Genomic DNA, 24,134 nt, shown 5'->3' with positions numbered 1-24,134 from the left:
CCAAATATTAAGTTCTTCTTTTCCATTGTATTAAATCCCCTTTTAATGCAATAAAATGTGAATTAATTATTTAAAAATCATACAATGGGGCACATTTGCTAAAGGCACGTTCAATGTGTCTGCACCATATTTGTGTCGCATGAGACCCTTTTGTGGTGCAGCTGCACTAGTCATCATGCGACACAAATTTCTGCACTGAAGGGGGCGTTCTGGTGTTCATTTGGAACATGAGGGCAGATTTATCAAGCTGTCTGAAAGTCAGAATATTTCTAGTTGCCCATGGCAATCAATCACAGTGCAGCAATAATTTTACCATTGCTCATGAATATTTTAAAGGGGAGCTGTGATTGGTTGCCATGGGCAACTAGAAATATTCTGACTTTCAGACAGCTTGATAAATCTGCCCCATGGTGTTAAAGGTACACCAAAAATGTGGTGAATTCTTTTGGAGCAGAGCAGAGGGGGCCAGAAATCCTGAATCTGGCGCCCTCTGCACACTACACAGGAAAAGTGCACATAGTAAAGACTGCACTGTTCTTCGTAAAGGTCCCCCAAACTGTTTTTCAGGATTTTTTTAGATACTGTTTCTCACAGTTGAAGTATATCTATGAAAAAAATTACAGACCTTTCCATTCTTTGCAAAAGAAAAAACTTGCTGTGTATCAAATACTTACTTGAAACCACCGTTAACCCTTTGGTGGTGGATTGCTTGACTTACCTTGTGAAGGAATTGTGTCCTCAGAGCATGAAGGTGTCGTAGTTTGGGTGCTGTAACCACTGGAATACTGCAGAGAGTCACGGCTGCTCTTTTGATGTTCCAGACTTAAACCACGGGTCAAAACCATGGCAAGGTCACTGGCCGCAGGGGACACCTCTTCCCCGTGCTGTAACAATAAAGTAAAGGAATATAATGCTGGGTAGCAAGAACGTGAACCAGAGCAGGGGAGAAGAAGACTATGGGGCAGATTTACTTACCCGGTCCATTCGCGATCCAGCGGCGCGTTCTCTGCGCTGGATTCGGGTCCGACCGGGATTTAATAAGGTAGTTCCTCCGCCGTCCACCAGGTGGCGCTGCTGCGCTGAAAAGCATCTGACCGCGCTGGAGTTCACCGGCTCGGGCTGTGTGAAGGTAAGTGCGTCCCAAGCAACAGATTTTCCGTTCTTAAATGCGGCGGTTTTTCCGAATACGTCGGGTTTTCGTTCGGCCACGCCCCCCGATTTCCGTCGCGCGCATGCCGGCGCCGGTGCGCCACAATCCCGGGGCAATTCAGGTACAATCGGCGCTAATCGGAAATATTCGGGTAACACGTCTGGAAAACGCGAATCGGACCCTTAGTAAATGACCCCCTATATGTATGTGGGATTCCTGGTGGAAGGAGTTACTTTGTAATACCAGATATATGCATATGGGTATGGGTAGAAAAAGGGGTTATACACTATATCGTGGGGGTCCGAGGGGAGGATATTCAGGGTGTTTTGCAATATTTTACCGATAAGATATATATATTATGTTATTAGATAAATTGAAGTCCTTGGAGGGGAAGATGGGGATTATATAATTTTATATGGGGAGTGGGGTGGTTTATTTTATTACAACACATATGGAGGATCTGAGAGTAGTGTACATTAGGTTATAAGATAAAGCTTTGAGTGGTTATACATTATATATCTTTAAGAAAGGTTTACCTTGGCAGCAATAACAGCGGGAGACATTCTGGGCCGGTAAGGGTCTTCTAAACCCTGATAGCCAGAGCCCAGCTCTGCTTCCCTCAGATGTTCCACGCGATCCTTTCTGCGTTGAATAGAACTTGCAGGTGGCGTTTCATATGGACCGGACCGTGACCAATCCTGCAGAAATATTCATTAGAAATAAATTGGTTGCTAGGTTTCTTTAGGTTTTGGTAGCTAGTCTTAAGATTATACTTGCTGTTGGTAAGGAGGAACACTCTTGATTACATTGAGAAATTAAAAACTTGTACACATCTCATGTGTTTCACTAGGTATGTTGCAATTGTGTCTAAGCTATTGTCTTGTTTGTTAAAACGAATCAGTCCAGGATCTCAGAGGATTTCTTGATTCGATACATTGTAAGACTAAGTTCACATCAGTGCTAAGGCCATGATTATGCCAAAAATAGAGCCACAGCAGAGGAATAACATAACCTGCTGTACATGTAACCCTTTGTGCAATGGAAGACCTACTATTTATCTTCATTATTTATTTTCTTCTCGAAGGAAAGAGCATAAAGAAAGCCTGTAGCATTGATATAAACTAATCTTGAGATGGTCAGACAAGAGAGACTAGGAGGCTTTTTCTTCTGTTATTCACTTTTGGCATTTAACCCAATAAGAAAATGTGCAGTAGGGAAGGGGTCAATGAGTCTTTAAAGTGAGTGGCTACCGTGAGGGCGCTTTCACACAATGTGGGCGCTTTGAAAACGGTCCGGCGTTAGTACTGTACTCCGCAGTGGTGTTAGCGTTATTGGAAGGTAAATAAAACTGTTTCCATATACTGACAGCAAGCAAAGATTACTTGAAGCACACAAAGGAGTGCACTGGCCCTTTACCATTATGCGCACTTATCAAAATAATACTCACTGATGTGGGGGAGCTGCACTCACTCACTGACTGGCAAGTTTCAGAGGCTTCAGAGGATGCAGAGCTCGAGGACTTCTGTTGGAAGGAAGAATATATTAGACAGGAAGGTGCCATCATTCCGCACATCACCTGCACAACTGGCTCAGCACTGACCTGGCTTGTGATATCCGAGGGCATAGGTGATGGCGGCTTGGAATAGGTTGCTTCATGGGAACTGCATCCAGAGTCCTGGGAAGAGGCACTCACCAGCCGCTGGGCTCCTCCAGTGGATTGCGGGAGGCTGCGATAGCGACACGCGGAACCCGGTGAGTGGGGGTGCGAGGCAGCTTGCCAGGAGGGGACAGTTTTTGTACTGTGGTAAATGGTCAGAGCATTGATGATGTAAGACACTGGGACATTACTATGGACACCTCTCACATATACCGGAGTGTGATGGGATCTAGTGAAGAAGCTATGAAGGGGACTGCCTCTCCTTTTATCTACCAGAATCACTTACCTGCACATGCTGGACTTGCGAGATCCAGAGCTGCTGGGGGAAGATGGAGGTGTCTGATAGGACCAGGAGTAGTCAGATCCCTTCAAATCCTTAATAACCTGCAAGAGATGAGAATTTTTGGGAAGCTGTTACTGGGACGAGATGAAGGAAACATGGCTACCACAATCACTTGGCACAGCCTCTTATTCATCTCTAACATCTGCTGCATCCAACAACTCCATGAACCCTATTTAAGAATAAATCAGCTGTGATTCTGGGCACATTCTGCAGCCACAATCAAGTGAAGTTTATTTCACTAGTAACAATGTCAGTACAGTATTAACTCTATTGATATGACAAACATAAGGAGTGCCCAAAGGAAGCCAACAGGAATTCTGGATATAACTTAGAGAAACAAGGAAGACATGGAGGAGAAAATGCAGAAAACAATCAGCATGAAAATCCAACTTTGGGCTTCCTGAACATAAATGTGCATTTTTTACAGTTGGGAAATATCATGCTTCTGGAATAGTTATAGTAATCCTTATCATTCATTGGACTTTCTGAAAGTCAAGCTTGATGGTACGGGGGCCTCCTTCAAAGGTAGCAAAAGAATGGTGGTTTTCCCTGTCCCATCTAGGAAAACCGATTTGCATATTTCACAGAATCTCCTAGTGGAGCATGATTGGCTTTAAGTCTCCACAAGCCTGCAAGGTGGCCTTAATTAGCAATTTCCATAAGGAGAACTCGTAGTCCCTGACCTTAGTCAAAAGTCTCTCACTCAGATAAACCAGTTCCCACTGTACCGAAGAAACACAGTCACATAGAAACAGTGCTGTCTACAGTTGTGAATCTGTTTCTTCTGAAATAGATACTTAAGGACACCCAACTTACAGACAACCCCTAGTTAAAGACCGACCCCTCTGCCCACTGTGACCTTTGGTGAAGCTCTCTGTATGCTTTACTATAGTCCCAGACTGCAATAATCAGCTGTAAAGTGTCTGTAATGAAGCGTTAGTGATAATCCTTGGTCCCATCACAGCAAAAAAAATTAGAAATTTCAATTGGCAGTGGGACAAAAAATTGTCTGGATCTACAATAATGAAATATACAGTTTCAACTTATATACAAATTCAACTTAAGAACAAAATTATGGAACCTATCTTGTACGTAACCCGGAGACTGCCTATACTGGTTTGGCTTTAATCCTATATCATGTCATTAGGCTTCCTGAAAGCCATGTGAGATGGTAAGGGGGCTGTCTTATAGGATAGCAAAAGAGGCCTGGTTTTCCTTTTCCAAACTAAGAAAACCTATTTGCATATTTTGCAATAATAGGACCCCAAAAAACGGCTTTCCACAAAGAATAAACATCCTTGCATTTGATCACCTTGCAAAAGCTCAGGCTAAGGCCAGTTGCGCATTCAAGTTCACATCTTGAACCTCACTCCATTTGGGGATTTATCACCACTTTGGCTTCTTCTACAACTTTTTGAGACTTTTTTTTTGTCTCAACTGACAAATGTCAAATTCTCCTGATTGCGTAGAAGGTTCTTCAGGACTTATCTCTGAGCACCTGGATGGCTGAAGCTTCCCGATTGGGGTACTTCCAGGCCCAGGTAGATACCTGTCAGTCACTGTCATGGGCAGTGCTCAGTGTGAAGGAGGGTAGTCTGGCCACTCTTGCATTTCTCCTCTGGAACACCATGATATTGGTTTTATTTAGATTAAATAAAAAGGTGTTGGAAAATTTATCCAGGATTTCCATATCGCCAGTCCTGGAGACTTCTCTAAGTAGATGACAATATCAGAAGGTAATCTGCATATAGCAGAAATTTCACCTCACCTCCAGTGAGTTCATGGATGTAGATGTTGAAGAGCGTTGGACTTGGGCTGCAGCCCTATTTGAGCCCACAGCTCTGCTGCCTTAGCCGAGACAAAAAAAAAGTCTCAAAAAGTATTAGAAGAAACAGTCAAAGTGATGCTAAATCCCCCCCCCCCCCCCCCCCATTTTTTAGTGCAGTGGATGGAAGTCCTTGCATCATATTTCTCAATGGAAAGTCTCCCGTCCATGCATTATGTGAGAATAGGACTTGCTCTATAATTTAAGGCCCGGGCAGTTAGTTTATGCACAGGGCTGTGGAAATCATGGCTGTGTGCATGAGGCCATAGAAATATATGGAGCTGTGGGACAGTTGTAAAAAACACATCCCAAAAGGAAACAACGTATTTGTGCATCAGGGCTGAGATGCATTGAACTGTCATGCAAGGCACGACTGCATGAGGGTTTATCTACAAAGCGGTTTGATGAGGTTAAAGGGAACCTGTCACCAGGAGAGCCATTTTTAGCACTCCCCCAGTCCCCACAGAGCATAGTACATACTCTGCCAAAGCGTTTTTGTATAAAAAATTGGTTTTACAGAAAAAAAGATATGTTATATTGTACCTTTCATTAGCATCTGCTGTGTGACTAGGCAGTTGCCAAATGGGAGGGGCTGTAAAGGAGCAGTTCCCCAACACCCCTGGGAAACATGTGACCTTTTCAAATATATGAATAACTCCCCACACTCGGGATTGGCTGTAGAGGAGCAGGGGGCGTCGCTAAACCCAGTGAGGGGAGTTATTCATATATTTGAAAAGGTCACATGGAGTAGCTGTTCCCCAAGGTTGGGGGGGAGGGGGGGACTGCTCCTTTCCAGCCCCTCCCATTTGGCAACTGCCTAGTCACACAGCAGATAGGTACAATATAACATATCTTTTTTTCTGTAAAACCAATTTTTAATACAAAAACACTTTGGCAGTGTATGTACTGTGCTCTGTGGGGACTTGAGGAGTGCTAAAAATGGGTCTCCTGGTGACAGGTTCCCCTTAAAGTCACATCAATAATGGCAAATGCATTTTTATACCTGTGAAATGGATTTAGTTCACATGTCTGTAAAATAAAATTGTATAAAAAATGTTTCTAAGGTAAATGCATCCAATGGAGCTCTGACCTGTTCGCTAGCTGCAGGCAGTTTGTGAGGTTCTTCACTCAGTAGCATCAAGTCATCGATTATTGCCTGCAGATGCGTCACTTCCCCCAGCATGTGAATCTCTCCATTCTGAAAACAGAAATACATAAGACATGAAGGCAGTGTATTCTATGTAGTGATACCTTAGCGTTTATCATGTGCCTGTACTTACCACCACTGGCTGTAATAGCGCAATGAAGGTACAGAAGCGCCCGCGCTCCTCAATCAGAGCCCTACGCACTGCCTGCTTCTCTGTCTCCTCTAGAAGTAGGTACATGTCGTTCACATCTTGCAGTGCGTGATCCAACTGTGGCTGCAGATCTCCCTTCCCTGCAGGATGGACAGAAAAAATTGACTCACAGGAAAATGGGGCACTTGCTGCCACCACTAGACTATAAACCTCCTGCCATCTACACCAGGCCACATTACTGGGAACTAGAAGCAGAAGACAACAATTTCCTAGGGTCACCTTGTTCTAGTTATCAGCGGGGATCACAAATATCAAGTCATATTAGTGTTACATCTTAGTGATGAGTATGTGATATGAAATGAAAATGTCATCACCTCTGTAAATGATGTTATATATATAATAAAAGGGCTCAGCTTGGTGTCAGTATCTAAAATTGGTAAAGCTCTGGATGTAAACCAGAATGTTACTATGCACAGAGCAAGTAGGCCTCTGTATGTAACCTTATTGTTTTGTTAAAATAAATAAAAAAATACTTTAAAAAAAAAAAAAAAAGAAAATGGCCCATTTCCCACTTTACATGACAAACACATGTTGCCAGAAAGAAGTTCACACCTTGTATTTGGAATCAACTTTGGAACAACTGTTATACATGCAGTTTCAAATGGAATATCTAAAAATACATTAACACTGTCGAAGGCCCTTTTTGCCCTAAAACTTCACCCACCCCACTCTAGAAATTGTCCCTCTTTTCCCACCCTCAGATTTCCTCTCCTCTAAAGATCCTTCCAGTGTTTTCGAATGATGGAGTGGATCTTCTACAGCAAACAATAGAGAAGGCTTCCGGGAGATGTGTTCAGTGAGCTCAAATATTTCTCCCCCACAAAACCTGCTAGTATCTAGTATTGTCTAAATGTGCTCCAGCACCCCACTCCAACCCCCAGTTCAGAAGATGATCACTTACCTAAAACTTCTACAGGAGGGAAGGGAAGGCAATGCAAGAAAAAAGGAAAGGAAGGTTAGTGAGAAACAGACATGCAAAGAGAGATCACAAAGCGCAGATTCATCCCAAGTATCAAAGCAGCAAAGCCTCAGGAAAGAAATGGTTAGACAGACCCATACATTGCAACAAATCATATGGAAGAGCTTATGTCTGATGGGTTGTGCTGGTGATGGATGTGTTACTGAATACATGTACCTTTCCGAGCTTTCTTCTGCAGCTTCAGAGTATCAGAGGATTTCTTCTTAATCTCATGTCTTGCTCGCTTGTATTCTGAAAGGAAAAGCAGATTATAGAGTTTGTGACTTCTGTTATCTAGTATATTAGTATAAATGCAAAGATGTAAGAATGAAGTATTTGGGATGCTTGGACATCTTGGGATGACATTTGTGTGGTTGAGGTATGTGTAGTGGCATGTCCTGTGTGGCTGAGAGATGTGGGGTTTGCAGCTGTGTGGGACACAGTATGGATCACTCTTCACCTCGTGCATGCTCTTTGTCCAATGTGTTAGCCGTTTTCTTCCAGTCTTCAATCCTTTCCTGCAGAGGAGTTATTAAACTCTCCATAAGGGCGCTGCAAAGAGAAAAAACTCCATAGTAAACATAAGAATTTAACAGTATTTTTTGGTAATGAGGCCTGCAAAGTGTCAGGTATATGGAGTTGAGGAGCATATAAGCCAGGGTATTTATATCCAGAGTATGGCTGTGCAACAAGGGAACCAACATCAGGTGGCTTAAAAGTAATCTACCATTTTGAAAGTGGTCATTTTGACCCAAACATACATTTACATAGGGGTAGGTAAGCTTATGCTGGAGGTTGTCCTGTTTAGGCACAGAAATCAGAAGCTTCATCCAAAAATCTATTTACACAATTGGCAAATGACCCATTTGGCACTCCTGTGCCCCTGAGAGCCTGTGCAGCACCTCGCTCCCGAGAGCCAGGGGCACAGGATCGCCAAATGGGTTATTTGTCTATTGTATAAATAGATTTTTGGACGATGCTGCTGATTTCTGTGCCTAAACAAGACAACCTCCAGCATCAGTTTACCTACCTCTATGTAAAGGTATGTTTGGGACAGAATGACCATTTTCAAATGGTAGGTTTTCTTTAATGTCTATCAACTGGCACATATATGGCAGATTCTTCCCATCTACAAAATGGGTTGACAGAGAGCTGTACATAGTGTAGGACCCTCCATGCACATTCACACCTAGCATTTGATTTGTGCTTTAAATTGCAATTCAAACGCCACGTGTGAATGCAGTCTCCAGTTATCAAGGTATGACAGATGAGGAAACGTGCTATGGGCTGCAGTGTCCATTTCTGGACATGGTCAGAAAGTCAGAGTCATAGATCATATAATGGCATATTTGATACCTGACTGTGACACCCGAGACTGACACCTGAGTTTGATATATGGCTTCCTTCAGAGATCAGTCAGAGTATTTGTATTGTATACACTGCATTTACTTTGTGTCTAAATATAACAGACCTCAAAGATAAACCTACCTGTAACATAATTCATACATTGCATCGTATTGCATGATTTTGTATGAAACAGACTACAAAGTTCCACAGTATAGCTCAATAAGACATACAGAAGCTTATTTTGCTTTTTAAAAAAATGAACTTTGTGTCTAAATAGAGGACCTTCTAGTTACAGTCATTTGCACACACGTATATACTGTGCAGAATGTAACACAAAAATCCACTTTATAAACTAGATCTGTACTTTATTACATAGTTAACAGTTATTATACTAGTAATGTATATGTTATGTGAATTGAACCAAGTTATACGGATTTCTAGTGATAAGAGATGTGTGCAAATGATAAACATATACAGTAATTTATTACCGTATATCCTTGTGTATAAGTTGAGTTTTTCAGCACAAAAAATGTGCTGAAAAACCCCAACTTGATTTATACAGGAGTTTATAAGAAAATTATCTTACATGCTCACCTACCCGATGATCTGACCGACTCCTCTTCCTTCTCCCGTTCATGTAGAACAGAGTGGGCAGAGGCACTGCCATGTGCTCAGCCCGCGGTGCACACTACGACATCGGTAGCAGCAACCGCTACTGAAGTCATAGTCTGCTCCACGGGCGGAGCGCATGGACGCATCTCTTCCTCCTCGGAAGATGAGTATGTAAGTTTTTTTTTTATATATACATTAAGGGGCTGCGGAGCATTTCATTACGGGTGAGGCTGCCGCAAGGGGCATTTCATTAGGGGGGAGGCCGCAGCATGGGGCATTTCATCACGGGGGAGGCCACAACACGAAGCATTTCATCACGGGGGAGGCAGCAACACAGAGCATTTCATTATGGGGGAAGCTGCAGCGCGTGGCATTACATTACTGGGGGAGGCTGTGACCAAAGCATTTTCCACCCTAGACTTATACTCAAGTCAATACGTTTTCCCAGTTATTTGTGGTAAAATGAGGGATCTCGGCTTATACTCGGGTTGGCTTATACTCGAGTACATATGGTAAATACCTGCCTTTAGCTAAGAAGTCTGTAGAAGCAACTGTATACAAGTGTGGCAACTAATACACTTGATACCTGCTTCTTTTCCCCCTCCCCCTGCTCTCTTTCTTATTGGCTGTCAGTTTCTAAGCTAGCAAGAATATACAATGTATACAGTACATATACTTTGACACTGATCTCTGAGTCTGAAGACTCTGTCAGATATCAGCCTCATCACTTGAGCATGTTTGCTAGGCAGGAAGTGGATATAGTGTATCCAATACACATAGTCTGACTGATCTCTGAAGACAGTCACATATGAGTCTCAGGTGTCAGACTCAGGTGTCAGAGTAAGGTATCAAATATGCCATTATATGATCTATGACTCTGACCATGTTCTAAAATGGACACTGTAATGGGCTCCTCCTTCATTCCCAGGCTCCGTCTGCTAATACCTCGAGTCAGTAGATTTGATCACATTTTAACTATATTTCTAATGTTTCAGTTGGCAGCTTTGTTCTACGACCTACAGGCTCTTACTTGGTAAAGTGTCTGAGTTTGCTCTCAATGCTGCGATGCCTCATACACATGCGGGTGAGGGCAGATCCGATGTCACGTGTGGCTCCTGAAAAACCAAAGGTCAGTCACATTAAATTTGTTTAGATGATGAGACAATAATGCATAGACATGACTGCGCCAGCTGCTTACCTCGGGTATTGGTCGCCATGTCTGCCACTTTTTGAAAAGCATCAAGGAAAGCAACAGCAGCCAGCACTGTGGTCCTAGGGACACAAACACAGCGTAGCCTAAATCTACATAGTTGTATATCAAACTACAGCTATATGCCTGTATTATGTGTGTACTGTATTCAAATTTTACACTTTTACACAGTTTAGTGGCAAGAGATTCTGTATAATCGTACAATGTATTCATATATATCTGTGCGTCAAAGAGGCGTTCTATTTCAGTAGGCTGTGTTCACATGTGGCGTTTACATTGCGTTTTGGAACTCAATACAACGGCTCAGGAGAGGAGATTTGACCAATGACATTGCTGTTAACATTTGCGTTTACAAAACGTCATCGTGTTAACTCCCCCTCAAGACTAGATGACTGCTTATAAGCATTAAAAGACAGGACATAATGCACTAGCTGCTCAATTACTCCTGCTCCATAACATGCTACTTTCAGACAGGACATTAAGCAATTCCTGTTCTATAATGTTATCCCTGCATGCAGGCCACTACAATCTGCTCACATTCTCCTGCTCTATAACAGACTGCTTACAAACAGACAGTTGTGTAAAATCTTCTATATTAGCTGTTTAGTTTGGGCACTGTATTATATTTGTATTATAGGGCACTGTATCCACTTCTCAAATCTAATGTCAAGATTATAGGGCACATTTACTAAAAACAGTGCAAACTGCTTCAGGATTTGTGGCGCTCGTACTTCATAAGTACGCCATCCATTTTGTAACTGTATCAAAAAGTACTGGGGCGGCCCACAAACGCATGTGATTGACAATCAGCACCCGGTGTCTAATATGTTGTAAATGCAAGACACTGGGTGCTGATTGCCGATGGCATGCATTTGCATACAAACACATACATACGATCGGCCGATGGCATGCATTTGCATACAAACACATATATATGAACGGCTGGGCATTTGGATTCTGTTACAAAACGCACTCAAACTGCTAAATTGGGGCAGCACCCTAACGTGTGCAGGTCTTGGGCTGCAAGCAACATCAATGCTCACGCACCTAGGACAATAATAGAGGATTGCAATTTGCATGTGGAATGTGCAGAGTGTTCAAGAGTCATCAAAAGCGGCGCACGGTATTCATTAATCTGACGCATCATTGCTTAGGAGGTGTGCACCAACTTTTTTTCGGTGCACCTTTAACATAGAGTGTGCAACACAATTCTGTCCAGTCATTGTATTAAATGTGGTGCATGGTCTGACTCTGCACTGGAGCGCCCCTTGAGGTGCAGAAGGTTGTGACGTGGCAGACACAGTGCAGCTGCCTTAAAGGGGTTATCCGGGTTTAAAATTTTTTTTATGGCCGGGCTGGGGAGGGCTATTTAAACATAATAAACATGTACTTACCTCCTCCGGTGCTGCCGATGTCCCACGCCGCGGCCGGTCTTCTCCGTGCGCCGGTTTCAGTACAAGGGCGCACAGGGTGCTTCCGGCCGGCCGGATGCTCCCATGCGCACCATCTCCCAGCGCTTACAACGCTGAGAGATAGGGACGGATGGGAGGAGCCGTCCACAACGCGGACCGGAAGCTCCCTGTGCGCGGCTTCCGTGCCCCTGTTTGTTTACAGGGGCACGGATCGAAGTGACCGCGGCGCGGGACATCGGCGGCGCCGGAGGAGGTAAGTCCATGTTTATTATGTTTAACTATCCCTCCCCAGCCCGGCCATAAAAAAATTTTTAAACCTGGATAAACCCTTTAAGATAGACCAGCAATATCATATTGGTCATTGGGACAATTCCCTTGTATAAAGAGACCTCAATATTTTGATAAATGCTGCAGAATCTTCAATATCAGATCCTTGAAGAAATTGAGTGTGGCTTATTGTGGTCTCATGTGTACCAAATGTTTTAAGCCAACCAATAGGTGGTGAAAGGTTAGACAAAGGGTCTTACATGAAGTACTGTGAGGGACATATAATGCACCGCACTACATAAGTACACTTCCGTATTATAAAAAAAACAAACTGTGGAAAAAAATTTAAAAAAAAACCCCCACCAACACACAAAACTTGACCCTTAAAAAAAAAAAAAAAAAAAAGGCAATCATTTTGTACCTCCACACCCATTCCAGCCCAGGCTAAAAAAACTATTATAGTATTTATCCTGTATGACAAAAAAATAAGCCCTCAGGCATATTGACGAAGTTATGGGCTTTGGAAGGTGGCGATGCAAATTTTTTTTCCTCCCAAAAGTATTTAATTATGCCAAGGAAGGTTATTTTTTAAACGAAACCCTATAAATTTGCAATCCCTGCACATTTTATATCTTACTTAGGTTTGATGATAAAAAGTAGAAAATTTACATTAGAAAAAACAATGTCACATTTGCGTTCTTTTTTAAATATGTGGCACAGAAAGAGTTACTAAAAGTTCACCAGTAAGATATATAAAACCCATAGATGTGCTAAGTTATAGTTTGTAGAAAGTATTAACGGAAAAAACTGAAAAATAACTGGTCAATTAACATGGAAAATAATAGGAGATTAATAAATCAGCCCTGCTGTGTCTTTGCACTTGGCGAGTAGTAAACCATATAAGATCACAGAATATCACAAGATCCACCATGGGGTCACTTACCTGAGCTGGGAGTGGAGTTTAGTGGCTTTAGAACTGAAGTCCTCCCAGATCGGGTAAGAACTCTGCAATGAAAAGATATAAAGTAGAATAATCAGTTTTCATACATGTACTGTCCCTGCAGAGAGTAACCACACATCTTCCAGTATTGCTACTTCCAGCACAGTGCTGCATTTTCAGCAATCTTTCAGATGGATATTCTAGTAGGCAAAAACCTTGTACTGTATTGGCTTTAAAGTTTAACAAATTCTCAGCTCTGAGACTAGGATAAGGCTAGGACCTGAATGACATCAGATATTTCATAAATTATAAAGAATTTGAACTTTAATTATACAGTGAGGAAACTAACTCTTTAATAGAGTTTCTCTTTTTAAGTGCAGGCCTTTCGAAAGTGTTCGATCCCCTTGAACTTTTGCCATGTTTCAGGCTTCAAACATAAAAATATAAAATTGTAATATTTTAATGAAGAATCAATATCAAGTGGGACACAATTGTGAATTGGAACGAAATTTATTGGATATTTTGTAACAAATAATAAACTGAAAATTTGGACGTGTTATATTATTTGGCCCCTTTACTTTTAGTGCAGCAAACTCACTCCAGAAGTTCAGTGAGGATCTCTGAATGATCCAGTCTTGTCCTAAATGACTGATGATGATAAATATAATCCACCGGTGTGTAATCAGGTCTCCTTATAAATACATCTGCTCTATGATAGTCTTAGGGTTCTGCATCATGAAGACCAATGGACACACCAGGCAGGTCCCTGATACTGTTGAGGAGAAGTTTAAAGTCGGATTTGGATACAAAAAGATTTCACAAACTTTAAACATCCCAAGGAGCATTGTGATCATATTGAAATGGAAGTAGTATCAGACCACTGCAAATCTACCAAGTTCTGTCTATAACTTTCGTCTTAAACAAGAAGACTAATCAGAGATGCAGCCAAGAGGCCCATGATCACTCTGGATGAACTGCAGAGATCTACAGCCGAGGTGGGAGAGTCTGTCCATACGACAACAATCAGTTGTACACTAATTCCTTTATTTATATAGCACACATAGACAGGGCCGGTTCTAGGCAAAGTGGGGCCCTGGGCAAAACTAAAAGTGGGGCCCCAAAATAAAACTATTTTATGACCAGTCACAGTCAGCAAGAGGCACCTTTAGTATGGTAAAACAAACTGTAATATGGGAGAATTTTATAGGAGATAGATAAATGATAGGGAGATTTATGGGCAGCATGGTGTCTCCGTGATTAGCACTACAGCCTTGCAGCGCTGGTCAACATCTGCAAAGATTTTGTATGCGTGTGTCTGCGTGGGTTTCCTCCAGGTCCTCCGGTTTCCTCCCACACTCCAAAAACTTACTGGTAGGTTGATTAGACTGTGAGGCCCATTGGGGAGAGGGACCGATATTTTCTGAAAGCAGACACTTGCCCCATTTTCAAAATTGCATCAAAAATTTTATAGACATAGGCGCCTTCATGCAATTTTGATTCAAATTGAAACATTTTATTAAAAATACTTAAAATTTGACTTTGATGGCAAAAAATTTGATCCAAACAGAAAATGTTTACCTTCACATCTAAATGTAATACACGGACATTTGTAGAGTTCACAAATGTCCCATATTGATATGTGCACATAAATAAATCCACATAATATCACTAAAACTGTAATAGCTAGATATCTGCTTTTCAGCTAGACATTTTTAGACAGTCACAACCTGCAAAATATATCAATAAAACAGAATAAAAAGTAAAGGCGCCATAAACCTATATCATTTTGAAAGCAGACAACCAGGCGATGCATTTGGCAATTAACATTCAAAATTTCCTCTAAAATATGTACAAATCCAGATACTTATATAAAGAAAATCTACTTTCCTAAAACAGTATCACAAAATAAAAGGGAATAAGAGAGAATGGGCCACATTTATCACTTTTGTGCGCCTAAGTGTAGCAGTTGCACCTAAATTCTGGCGCACTGTTTTCCAGAATTATCACAAGCTACAACCATCTGTTATAAGTTAATTTCCTGTCTCTTATTAATCACTTTACTTTAACACAGTTTAGGCGCAATTTTGGCGCAATGTTAGATTCAGGCACTTATATGTGATCCTGCTACAAGCTCCTCTCTGCTTCTCCCACATCCCAGAATGAGAATGACCCTCACAGCAGCACCCAGGTGTGTGACACCCAGCACCCAGTGACCTCCTCAGCAGGGGCTTCTCCTGGAGGGGATCCCCCAGTGCTGATCTCCTGCTGCACCCCTCTAATTCTGCTCAGTATTCCCCTCTGAAACACTGGTGATACTGTGCAGAATTACATGGGGGACACTTGTCAGTACTATGTGCAGGGCCGGATTAAGGATGGTGGGGGCCCCTGGGCGAAAACTGGTGGGGGCCCTTCCAACAATGTTTTTGGAAGTATATAGCCTGCCAGCCCCCTGTAGTATATACCCTGCCAGCCCCCTGTAGTATATACCCTGCCAGCCCCCTGTAGTATATAGCCTGCCAGACTCTGTAGTATATAGCCTGCCAGACCCTGTAGTTTATAGCCTGCAGCCCCCTGTAGTATACAGCCACCAGTCCCCTATAGTATACAGCCACCAGCTCCCTGTAGAATACAGCCACCAGCTCCCTGTAGAATTTAGCCACCAGCTCCCTGTAGAATTTAGCCGCCAGTCCCCTGTAGAAAATGGCCACAAAATAATAAACTTCATACTTACCCTCACCTTCCCTTCCAGTGATCCCATGATGCTGCAGGCTCTTCCTCGCTCTTTAGGCAGCCGCTGGCCACTGAAGACACAGCTGCCATCGCTGGGGGAGATCGGCAATGCACTGTTTTGGCAGCAGCATGTAGTGATCGGATGCCGACAGCATGATGTCATCAATATCCAGGGGCGTCCCATCCCAACCTGCTGCCACCAAAACAGTGCATCAGTGAACTCCCCCAGTGATGGCAGCTGTGTCTCACTGACACAGCTGACATCCTAGACCCCTATGTGTGATGCGGGCGGCCACGGCCGCTGTGCATTGCACACAGAGAGTCAGCGAATCAGCTGAGCTGAGTAGCTGACTGTCAGAAACTGGTGGGGGCCCCTTAACAAGTGAAAGTGGTGGGGGCCCTGGGGCTAGAGCCCCAGGAGCCCCTCCTTTAATCCGGCCCTGACTATGTGCAACATTCTGTAACGTTCTCTTCTCTCTTGCTTTGAGCTCAGGATTCTGTAGAATGTTTTGTAAATAGAAGGTGATGAACTGTAAATAGAGTCTGCAGCTCCTGTCTGCAGAGTATCTCATGTCTGTATTGTATGTTCTAGTGTCTGCAGAGCATCTCATGTCTGTATTATATGTTCTAGTGTCTGTAGAGTATCTCATGTCTGTATTATATGTACTAGTGTCTGCAGTGTATCTCATGTCTGTATAATCTGTTCTAGTGTGTGCAGTGTCTGGCTGATCTTTGCTGCTAGAAATGAGCTGCTCTGCAAAGGGGCTCAGTGCTTTCTTCTCAGTTAACGCCACCTTCGGGCTGGAGTGTTTTTGCGCCAGTTTTTGCGCCTAAATTAAAAGTCGCAAATGATGAATATCATTAGGCACAGCAAAACATCTGGATTGCTAGGATAAATGAGGGAAAGCTGGGTATTTTTGCTGCGCAGCTAGTTTGGCGTTTAGTCGCAAAAATGGCACAAAAACGGTGCGCCTGAATGAAAAGGCGCAAAAACAACAGAAAAAAACGATTGATACATGTGGCCCAAAGTGTGTTCTTAGATAGTTCTGCATAGAGAAGGGTTAAAAACATGAATATTAGTTGATATTATCCCTTCTCAAAATGTAGTAACATATAAAGTGAATATTTCCATTACCTGTGAGGTGCAGCAGCTCCTGTGTGCAGCAAATGCTCCCTGCAGCCTGATGGCTAAGAATCTGGATTGGGGGGAGGTTAATTTCAGGGGGCTGTATCTCTGGCTCTGTGACACATAGAACCTTACTTCCTTTTTCCTATGAAAGAAGATAGTCTCCTCTTTTATATGAATCTAAATTTGTGTTTCTAAAATGTAGGAAAACGGAGCTATTAACTGTTAAACTGCCGTTGGGAGTGATTTTTATATATAAAAATGGCACCTGATATTCTCAATTTAAACCTGAATATCTCTGGATCCATAGCACCTAGTAACAAAATTCAAGATTCATTTGAAAGAAGAGATTCTCCCCTTTCTCCCAGGGGCCCTGGGCAATTGCCACCTTTGCCTACCCATAGCGCCGGCCCTGCACATAGATTATGCAGCGCTGCACAGAGCTTGCCAAATCGGTCCCTATCCCCATGGGGCTCTTAATCTAATCAACCTAGCAGTATGCTTTGGAGTTTGGGAGGAAGCCTGAGAACCTGGAGGAAAACCACACAAACACAGATAGAACATACAAACCCTTTGTAGATTTTGACCACCGTGCTACCCATACACTGCACAAATGTGGCCTTTATGGAAGAGTGGCAAGGAGAATACACCTGAACACATCATCCCCACTGTCAAACATGGTGGTGGCTTCATCATGGTTTGGGCCTGCTTTTCTGCAGCAGGGACAGGGAAGATGGTTAAAATTGATGGGAAGATGGATGGAGCCAAATACAGGACCATTCTGGAAGAAAACCTGTTGGAGTCTGCAAAAGACCTGAGATTGGGACATAAAGCAAAATCTACAATGCAAGGTTCACGAATAAACGTATCCAGGTGTTAGAATGGCCAAGTCAGAATCCAGACATGAATCCAATCGAGAATCTGTGGAAAGAGCTGAATACTGCTGTTCACGCTGAAAACTCTCTCCATCCAACCAAACTGAGATCCAGATGTTTTCCAAGGAATAATGGACAACAATTTCAGTCTCTCGATGTGCAAAACTGATAGAAACCAAAACTGATACCCCAAACCACTTACAGCTGTAATCGCAGCAAAAGGTGGCACTACAAAGTATAAATTTAAGGGGGCTGAATGCCCCATTTGCATGCCCCATTTTTTAGTTTTTACAAAAGTTTAAAATGTCCAATAAATTTGGTTGTACTTCACAAGTGTGTCCCAGTTGTTGATTCTTCACTGAAAAATTACAATTGTATATCTTTATGTTTTAAGCCTGGAATGTGGCAAAAGGTAGAAAAGTTCAAGGGAGGTGGAATACTTTCACAAGGCACTCTATATTTAAATTAACTCTACTGTCTGGAATCTAGTAGATCCAGAGGTAGAATCCCAATGTCTACATCATCCTTATGCCCGTTTGGTGCATGTATTTTATTCATATGCAAATTAGCTGCAGAGGCTACTCAGGACATAGAGTATCTTCTTTGAGCTCCTGGGGCTAAGACTGCTCCACGACCCGAGTAGCCTGCAGATCCACCTCCTTGGGCATCCATATCACTTGTGAATGTGGTGCAGTGGCTCCTGGCATGGCGTGCAATGCCGCTGCACTCCCTTTAAATCCGTTTTTCTGTTAATTCCCATTCACAAAAGATGGTTCGCTGAACATGGTTAGCCATCCTTAATGTGCTTGGAGCCTACCAATTCTTCTCCGATGACATAGTACTAAGGTAGATAAGGATTCCGCTAGGTGGAATTCAAAGTTTCAAATTATTATGCAGATGTTATTTATCTCTGATTTTCCTAAAAGGTCAATCAGTATAATAAAAGTCATTGCATGTTAGAGTATAACTTGAATTTTATTGAACAAACCTCCCAATGATAACAGTATATTCTTCAAAATGTAAAAAAAAAATGGCCATTTGTTGAATTTGCAGCATTACTGTATGAGAGCAGCTTCTAAACTTAAAATACATTAAAGCTGGCAGCAATACACATACCGCCTATCTTGGTACTACAGAAAAATAAATATATTAAAAAATAATTTTTGTGATTGCGTTCTGTGCTTTACCAAAACTTAATAGTATCCAAATCCAAATGTCCACGTGCTCGGTGATCTGATGACTGCTAGAGGTTTTATTTAAGTTTCCTTGAGGTACGAGTCCAAATAGGGTCCACAGGATTCTCTTAGATTGTATGGATACATTCCAGGCCAGTGGCTTGTATCTGACCGATCTGTTCACAAAGTCCACTTTTGTTGCCTATGTTTTTTTGCTCTTTTGAAGATAAGTGTTGGTTTACTTGGGATAAGTTCTCCTATCACTTTATCTTCCCTCAAAATATCCCAGGGTTTTCTTTTAATTTTCTTGAATACACCTCCTTGTGCAGTGTAATTGACTATAATGTCACCGAAGTGGACTTGTGAACCCTACATGTGTATTTAGATCGGCCAGATACAAACCACCACCCGGGGCTATATCGATACACTGAGTATGTGTCCCATGCGTGTGGATCACAGCTCCAAGAGTGTTCCCATGTGTATGTGGATAGCAGTGACGAGAGTGCTCCCATGTGTATGTGGATAGCAGTGACGAGAGTGCTCCAATGTGTATGTGGATAGCAGTGACGAGAGTGCTCCCATGTGTATGTGGATAGCAGTGGCGAGAGTGTTCCCATGTGTATGTGGATAGCAGTGACAGGGGTGCGCCCATGTGTATGTGGATAGCAGTGACGAGAGTGTTCCCGTGTGTATGTGGATAGCAGTGACGAGAGTGTTCCCGTGTGTATGTGGATAGCAGTGACGAGAGTGTTCCCATGTGTATGTGGATAGCAGTGGCGAGAGTGTTCCCATGTGTATGTGGATAGCAGTGACAGGGGTGCGCCCATGTGTATGTGGATATCAGTGACGAGAGTGTTCCCGTGTGTATGTGGATAGCAGTGACGAGAGTGTTCCCGTGTGTGTGTAGATAGCAGTGACGAGAGTGTTCCCGTGTGTGTGTGGATAGCAGTGACGAAAGTGTTCCCGTGTGTATGTGGATAGCAGAGACGAGAGTCTTCCCATGTGTGTGTGGATAGCAGTGACGAGAGTGTTCCCGTGTGTATGTGGATACACTGCACTGGCTCTCGTATGACAGAAATCGGGGGCGTGCCATTGAACAATCCGACTAATTCGGACTCAGTGCGGGATTTAAGTTTCAAATTGTGTCACAAGACAATGCACTTACATACACCAGGAAGAAGAAGGTGAACTCTGTCGGACCTGAGCAGGGAAACGACACATGCACAATGTCAGGCGCACGATCTTAGTGAATCGTCGGACAATGCACTTTAGGTGAACTCAGTCGGACGAGTAAGTAAATCTCCCCCTATATGTTAAAGGTGCATCACAAAAAAGTTGGTGAACTCTATTGTGACAGTGCAGGGAAGCAACAGAATCATGATTTCTGGCGCACCAAGCATTACACACGGGCAGAACAGTTTTAGTGCAGTTTTCTACATTCTTAGTATATGTGCCACCCTGTGTCTGAAAAGGCCTATTTTATTAAAATCACAGGTAGATGGTGCTAGTACATTTTCCCAATTCCAGCACATTACAAATCTTTTCCAGCTTGACAGCACATTGTGCAGAATATTAAATGGCGCTGGACGATAACTGGGGCTCGGTGACAATGATCCTCTGATTCCTTGTTCCATATTCAGTGCTCGGGAATCTATTATCACATTACAGTCTGAGCATATGTGTCTCCCACTCCTGCCAGACGGAGTGTGAATGTGTCTTACTACTTGTCTGCCAAGCAGCAATCCTAACATTTGTCAAAAATAAAAAAATCTAGTCAATGGAGCAGACACTACAACGTAACCCTTTCTATGACTATTATGTAGATCTGCATCTGAGGAACCCACCAGGAAAGAAGTCCATGACTGAAGCTGACCTTATACAGCTCAGAGCAATTGGCCATACACATTCTAAGGCCACCTATGTATAACAATTAACACAAACCCAGGTAAATCTAACAGATTTAGGAAGTGCTCACTGCAGTGATAGTGGACTTTGTGGAACTTTCTTCCATCTCCCTTGTGCATCTCTGGAGCTCAGCCACAGTGATCTCGGGGATCTTCTTTAACTCTCACACCAAGGCTCTTCTCCCACGACTGCTTAGTTTGGCTGGGCGACCAGGTCAATGAAGCACTGTGAGCTGTGAGGTCTTATATAAACAGGTGTGTGGACAGAGTTAAATATGAGTGTAAAGCAAAGGGTCTGAATACTTACGACTATGTAATTCGGTTTTTCTTATTTAATTAATAAGCAAAAATACCTACATTTCAGTTTCTTTCTGACATGACATAGGGCCTATCTTGTCTTTTCTGGGTATACATTTAGTGGTAGTATTTGATGCTTGCATTTTTTGATTGTTAGCATAGTATAATATTCTGACAAGTATGCTGCTGCAGTTACACAAAGCAGTTAGACAGGCCAGGGGACAGATAAGATGGCAGAGAAAAAGAAACAATTATGTTTGTTTAAAATATTTTCTTTTTTCTCTCGAATGTTTTACATGGTTATCTAATAACAATAATAATAATCTTTATTTATATAGAGCCATCATGTTCCTTAGCGCTTTACAAATCATAGGGGACATACCGTATATACTCGTGTATAATGCGAGTATATAAAAAAAAAAACTTATTTACTCACCCTCCGGTGGCCCCGATGCGCAGCGCTGCTCCCCTGATGTCATCGCGGCTCCTCTTCTGGCTTCCCGGCTCCTCTTCTTGCTTCTGCGCCGTCTTCTGTCTTCTTTAACATCTTGCTGGGCACCGCCATTGTTCTTCTCCTGTGCGGCGCCTAGTATGACGTCAGCAGCGGCGCATCATACTAGGCGCCGCACAGAAGAGAACAGTTGCGGCGCCCAACGCGATGTTAAAGAAGGCAGAAGATGGCGCGGAAGCAAGAAGAGGAGCCGGGAAGCCAGAAGACGAGCCGCGATGACATCGGGGGAGCAGCGCTGCGCATCGGGGCCACCGGAGGGTGAGTAAATAAGGGTTTTTTTTTCTAATTCTGGGCTGACTGTATACTAGTGGGGGGACGCTGTATACTACTGGGTGCATGCTGTATACTACTGGGGGGCAGGCTGGGGTGGCTGTATACTACTGGGGGAATGCTGTATACTACTGGGGGGCAGGCTGGGGTGGCTGTATACTACTGGGGGCAGGCTGGATGGCTGTATACTACTGGGGGAATGCTGTATACTACTGGGGGGCAGGCTGGGGTGGCTGTATACTACTGGGGGCAGGCTGGGTGGCTGTATACTACTGGGGGCTGGCTGGGGTGGCTGTATACTACTGGGAGCAGGCTGGGGCAGGCTGTATACTACTGGGAGCAGGCTGGGTCAGGCTGTATACTACTGGGGGCAGGCTGTATACTACTGGAATGGCTGTATACTACTGGGGGCAGGCTGGGGTGGCTGTATACTACTGGGGGCTGGCTGGGGTGGCTGTATACTACTGGGAGCAGGCTGGGGCAGGCGGTATACTACTGGGGGTAGGCTGTATACTACTGGGGGCAAGCTGTATATTATAGGGGGCTGGCTGGCTATATACTTGGCTGGGTCTGTGACCAATGCATTTCCCACCCTCGGCTTATACTCGAGTCAATAGGTTTTCCCAGTTTTTGGTTGTAAAATTAGGGGTCTCGGCTTATACTCGGGTCGGCTTATACTCGAGTATATACGATATACAAATAAAATACTACATTACAGAGTACAAACATTCATATGGAACAATAGGAGTGAGGGCCCTGCTCACAAGAGCCTACAGTCTAAGAGGATGACAGGGTGACACAATATTGTGTTTCCCCGAAAATAAGACTGTGTCCTATATTAATTTTTACTTCATAATAGGCACTACGTCAAATTTTCCCAGGATGTCTTATTTTCCCATGAACAACATCTCCAACATCTCCTTATAAATCTCCATACTCAGAATGTTGTGACTCCATTTTTATTAGAATCATTGGCTCATGTTTAGCAATAGCAGTTTCTTTAAATGAGCCCTTGTAGCGCAAATTAAATGCAACAGTCACTGATTTTATCCCATGAGTTCTTCACCCGTCTCACAACTACCTAAATGTACTACTAATACTAATGTACAGCATGGGAGGAGTTGTAGCAATGGCTGCCGCCGGGCCTTATTTTCAGGGGAGGCCTTATATTTCTAAGCTTGAAAAAAATTGTAATAGGTCTAATATTCAGGTGATGTCTTATTTTCAGGGAAACAGGGTAGGTATAAGAGCTTGCATAATGGTCCAGCCATTTTTTTTTATAAGGGAGCAGAATAAAATAATTTAATAAATAAAAATGCTGCTGATTAAACCAGCTGCCATCTTATATACAAAGTCAATGATAAATGGGACTGCAGAGAAGCCTGGAGCTTGGTATCTATCTGGTGTTTGCTGGATGAGAAGAGGACATAGGATAATTTAGTAAAGAGAGTTGAAATTTCATGCTGTAAGCAAGTGTTACAGACTTGTATAGAGAGATGGGTTTTAAGAGCACGTTTGAAACTTTGTTGGTTGGGTATTATTCTCAAAGGTCACCGGGGACCTGGTGCAGCTCGGGAGAAGTCCTGAAGTCGTGCGTAGGAGGTTAAAATTAAGGTGGAGATTAATCTAACATCACTGGTAGATCGACGAACACAGGTTGGACAATAGACTGAGATGAGAGAAGAGTGATAGGGAGGTGCAGTATTATGCAGAGCTTTGTGGATGAGGGTTATTGTTTTAAACAGGCAAACAGTGCAATGAGTGGCACAAACTGGAGGGATCCGTGTTTGGTCTACAAACAAGCATAGATGCTGGAGAATAGGTTGGAGAGGAGAGAGTTTAGTGAGTGGAAGATTAGTCTAGGTACAGTAGGGAGTTACAGTAGTCTAGTCTAACATTTTAGATGTTTCAGTTGTAAGAAATGGACGGATTCTGGAGATGTTTCTAAGATCTATTCCACCAGTACCAACTATCCACATCAATCCATTACTTCTTCACTCACCTATAACCTCTATACTTTATATAACCATATGGACTTATCACAGTGTTCTGTTGTGAAGCAAGAAATAACTTATAAATCTGAAGCAGCTTTTGTCTCTCTTTTTTCTCCTCCTGTTTGCTGCAGGGGTCATCTCTCCTAATCCAGGCCCACTTTCTGCTCATTTTA

The 24,134-nt window shown here is 42.9% G+C and overlaps 1 protein-coding gene across 3 annotated transcripts in view; it reads right to left on the bottom strand.

Annotated features, from left to right (window-relative positions):
- Window positions 1-24,134, bottom strand: part of MTSS2 (MTSS I-BAR domain containing 2) — a 42,730-nt gene that overhangs the window by 8,196 nt on the left and 10,400 nt on the right. For 2 of the 3 annotated variants that reach the window (XM_072116980.1, XM_072116982.1), the window contains exons 2-13: window positions 13,083-13,144; window positions 10,449-10,522; window positions 10,281-10,365; window positions 7,752-7,843; window positions 7,469-7,543; window positions 6,256-6,413; window positions 6,066-6,173; window positions 3,094-3,191; window positions 2,751-2,949; window positions 2,598-2,672; window positions 1,687-1,848; window positions 719-884 (exon numbers count right to left, since the gene is read on the bottom strand). In XM_072116980.1, the coding sequence (XP_071973081.1) occupies window positions 719-884; window positions 1,687-1,848; window positions 2,598-2,672; window positions 2,751-2,949; window positions 3,094-3,191; window positions 6,066-6,173; window positions 6,256-6,413; window positions 7,469-7,543; window positions 7,752-7,843; window positions 10,281-10,365; window positions 10,449-10,522; window positions 13,083-13,144 (1,354 nt within the window). The remainder of the gene's footprint in view (window positions 1-718; window positions 885-1,686; window positions 1,849-2,597; window positions 2,673-2,750; window positions 2,950-3,093; window positions 3,192-6,065; window positions 6,174-6,255; window positions 6,414-7,468; window positions 7,544-7,751; window positions 7,844-10,280; window positions 10,366-10,448; window positions 10,523-13,082; window positions 13,145-24,134) is intronic. The other variant, XM_072116981.1, reaches the window with a different exon arrangement.

Source organism: Engystomops pustulosus, chromosome 7 (assembly GCF_040894005.1).
Source record: "Engystomops pustulosus chromosome 7, aEngPut4.maternal, whole genome shotgun sequence".
Lineage (NCBI taxonomy): Eukaryota > Metazoa > Chordata > Amphibia > Anura > Leptodactylidae > Engystomops > Engystomops pustulosus.
Note: the sequence above shows the minus strand (reverse complement) of the source record. Positions and strands in the feature narration are given on the sequence as shown.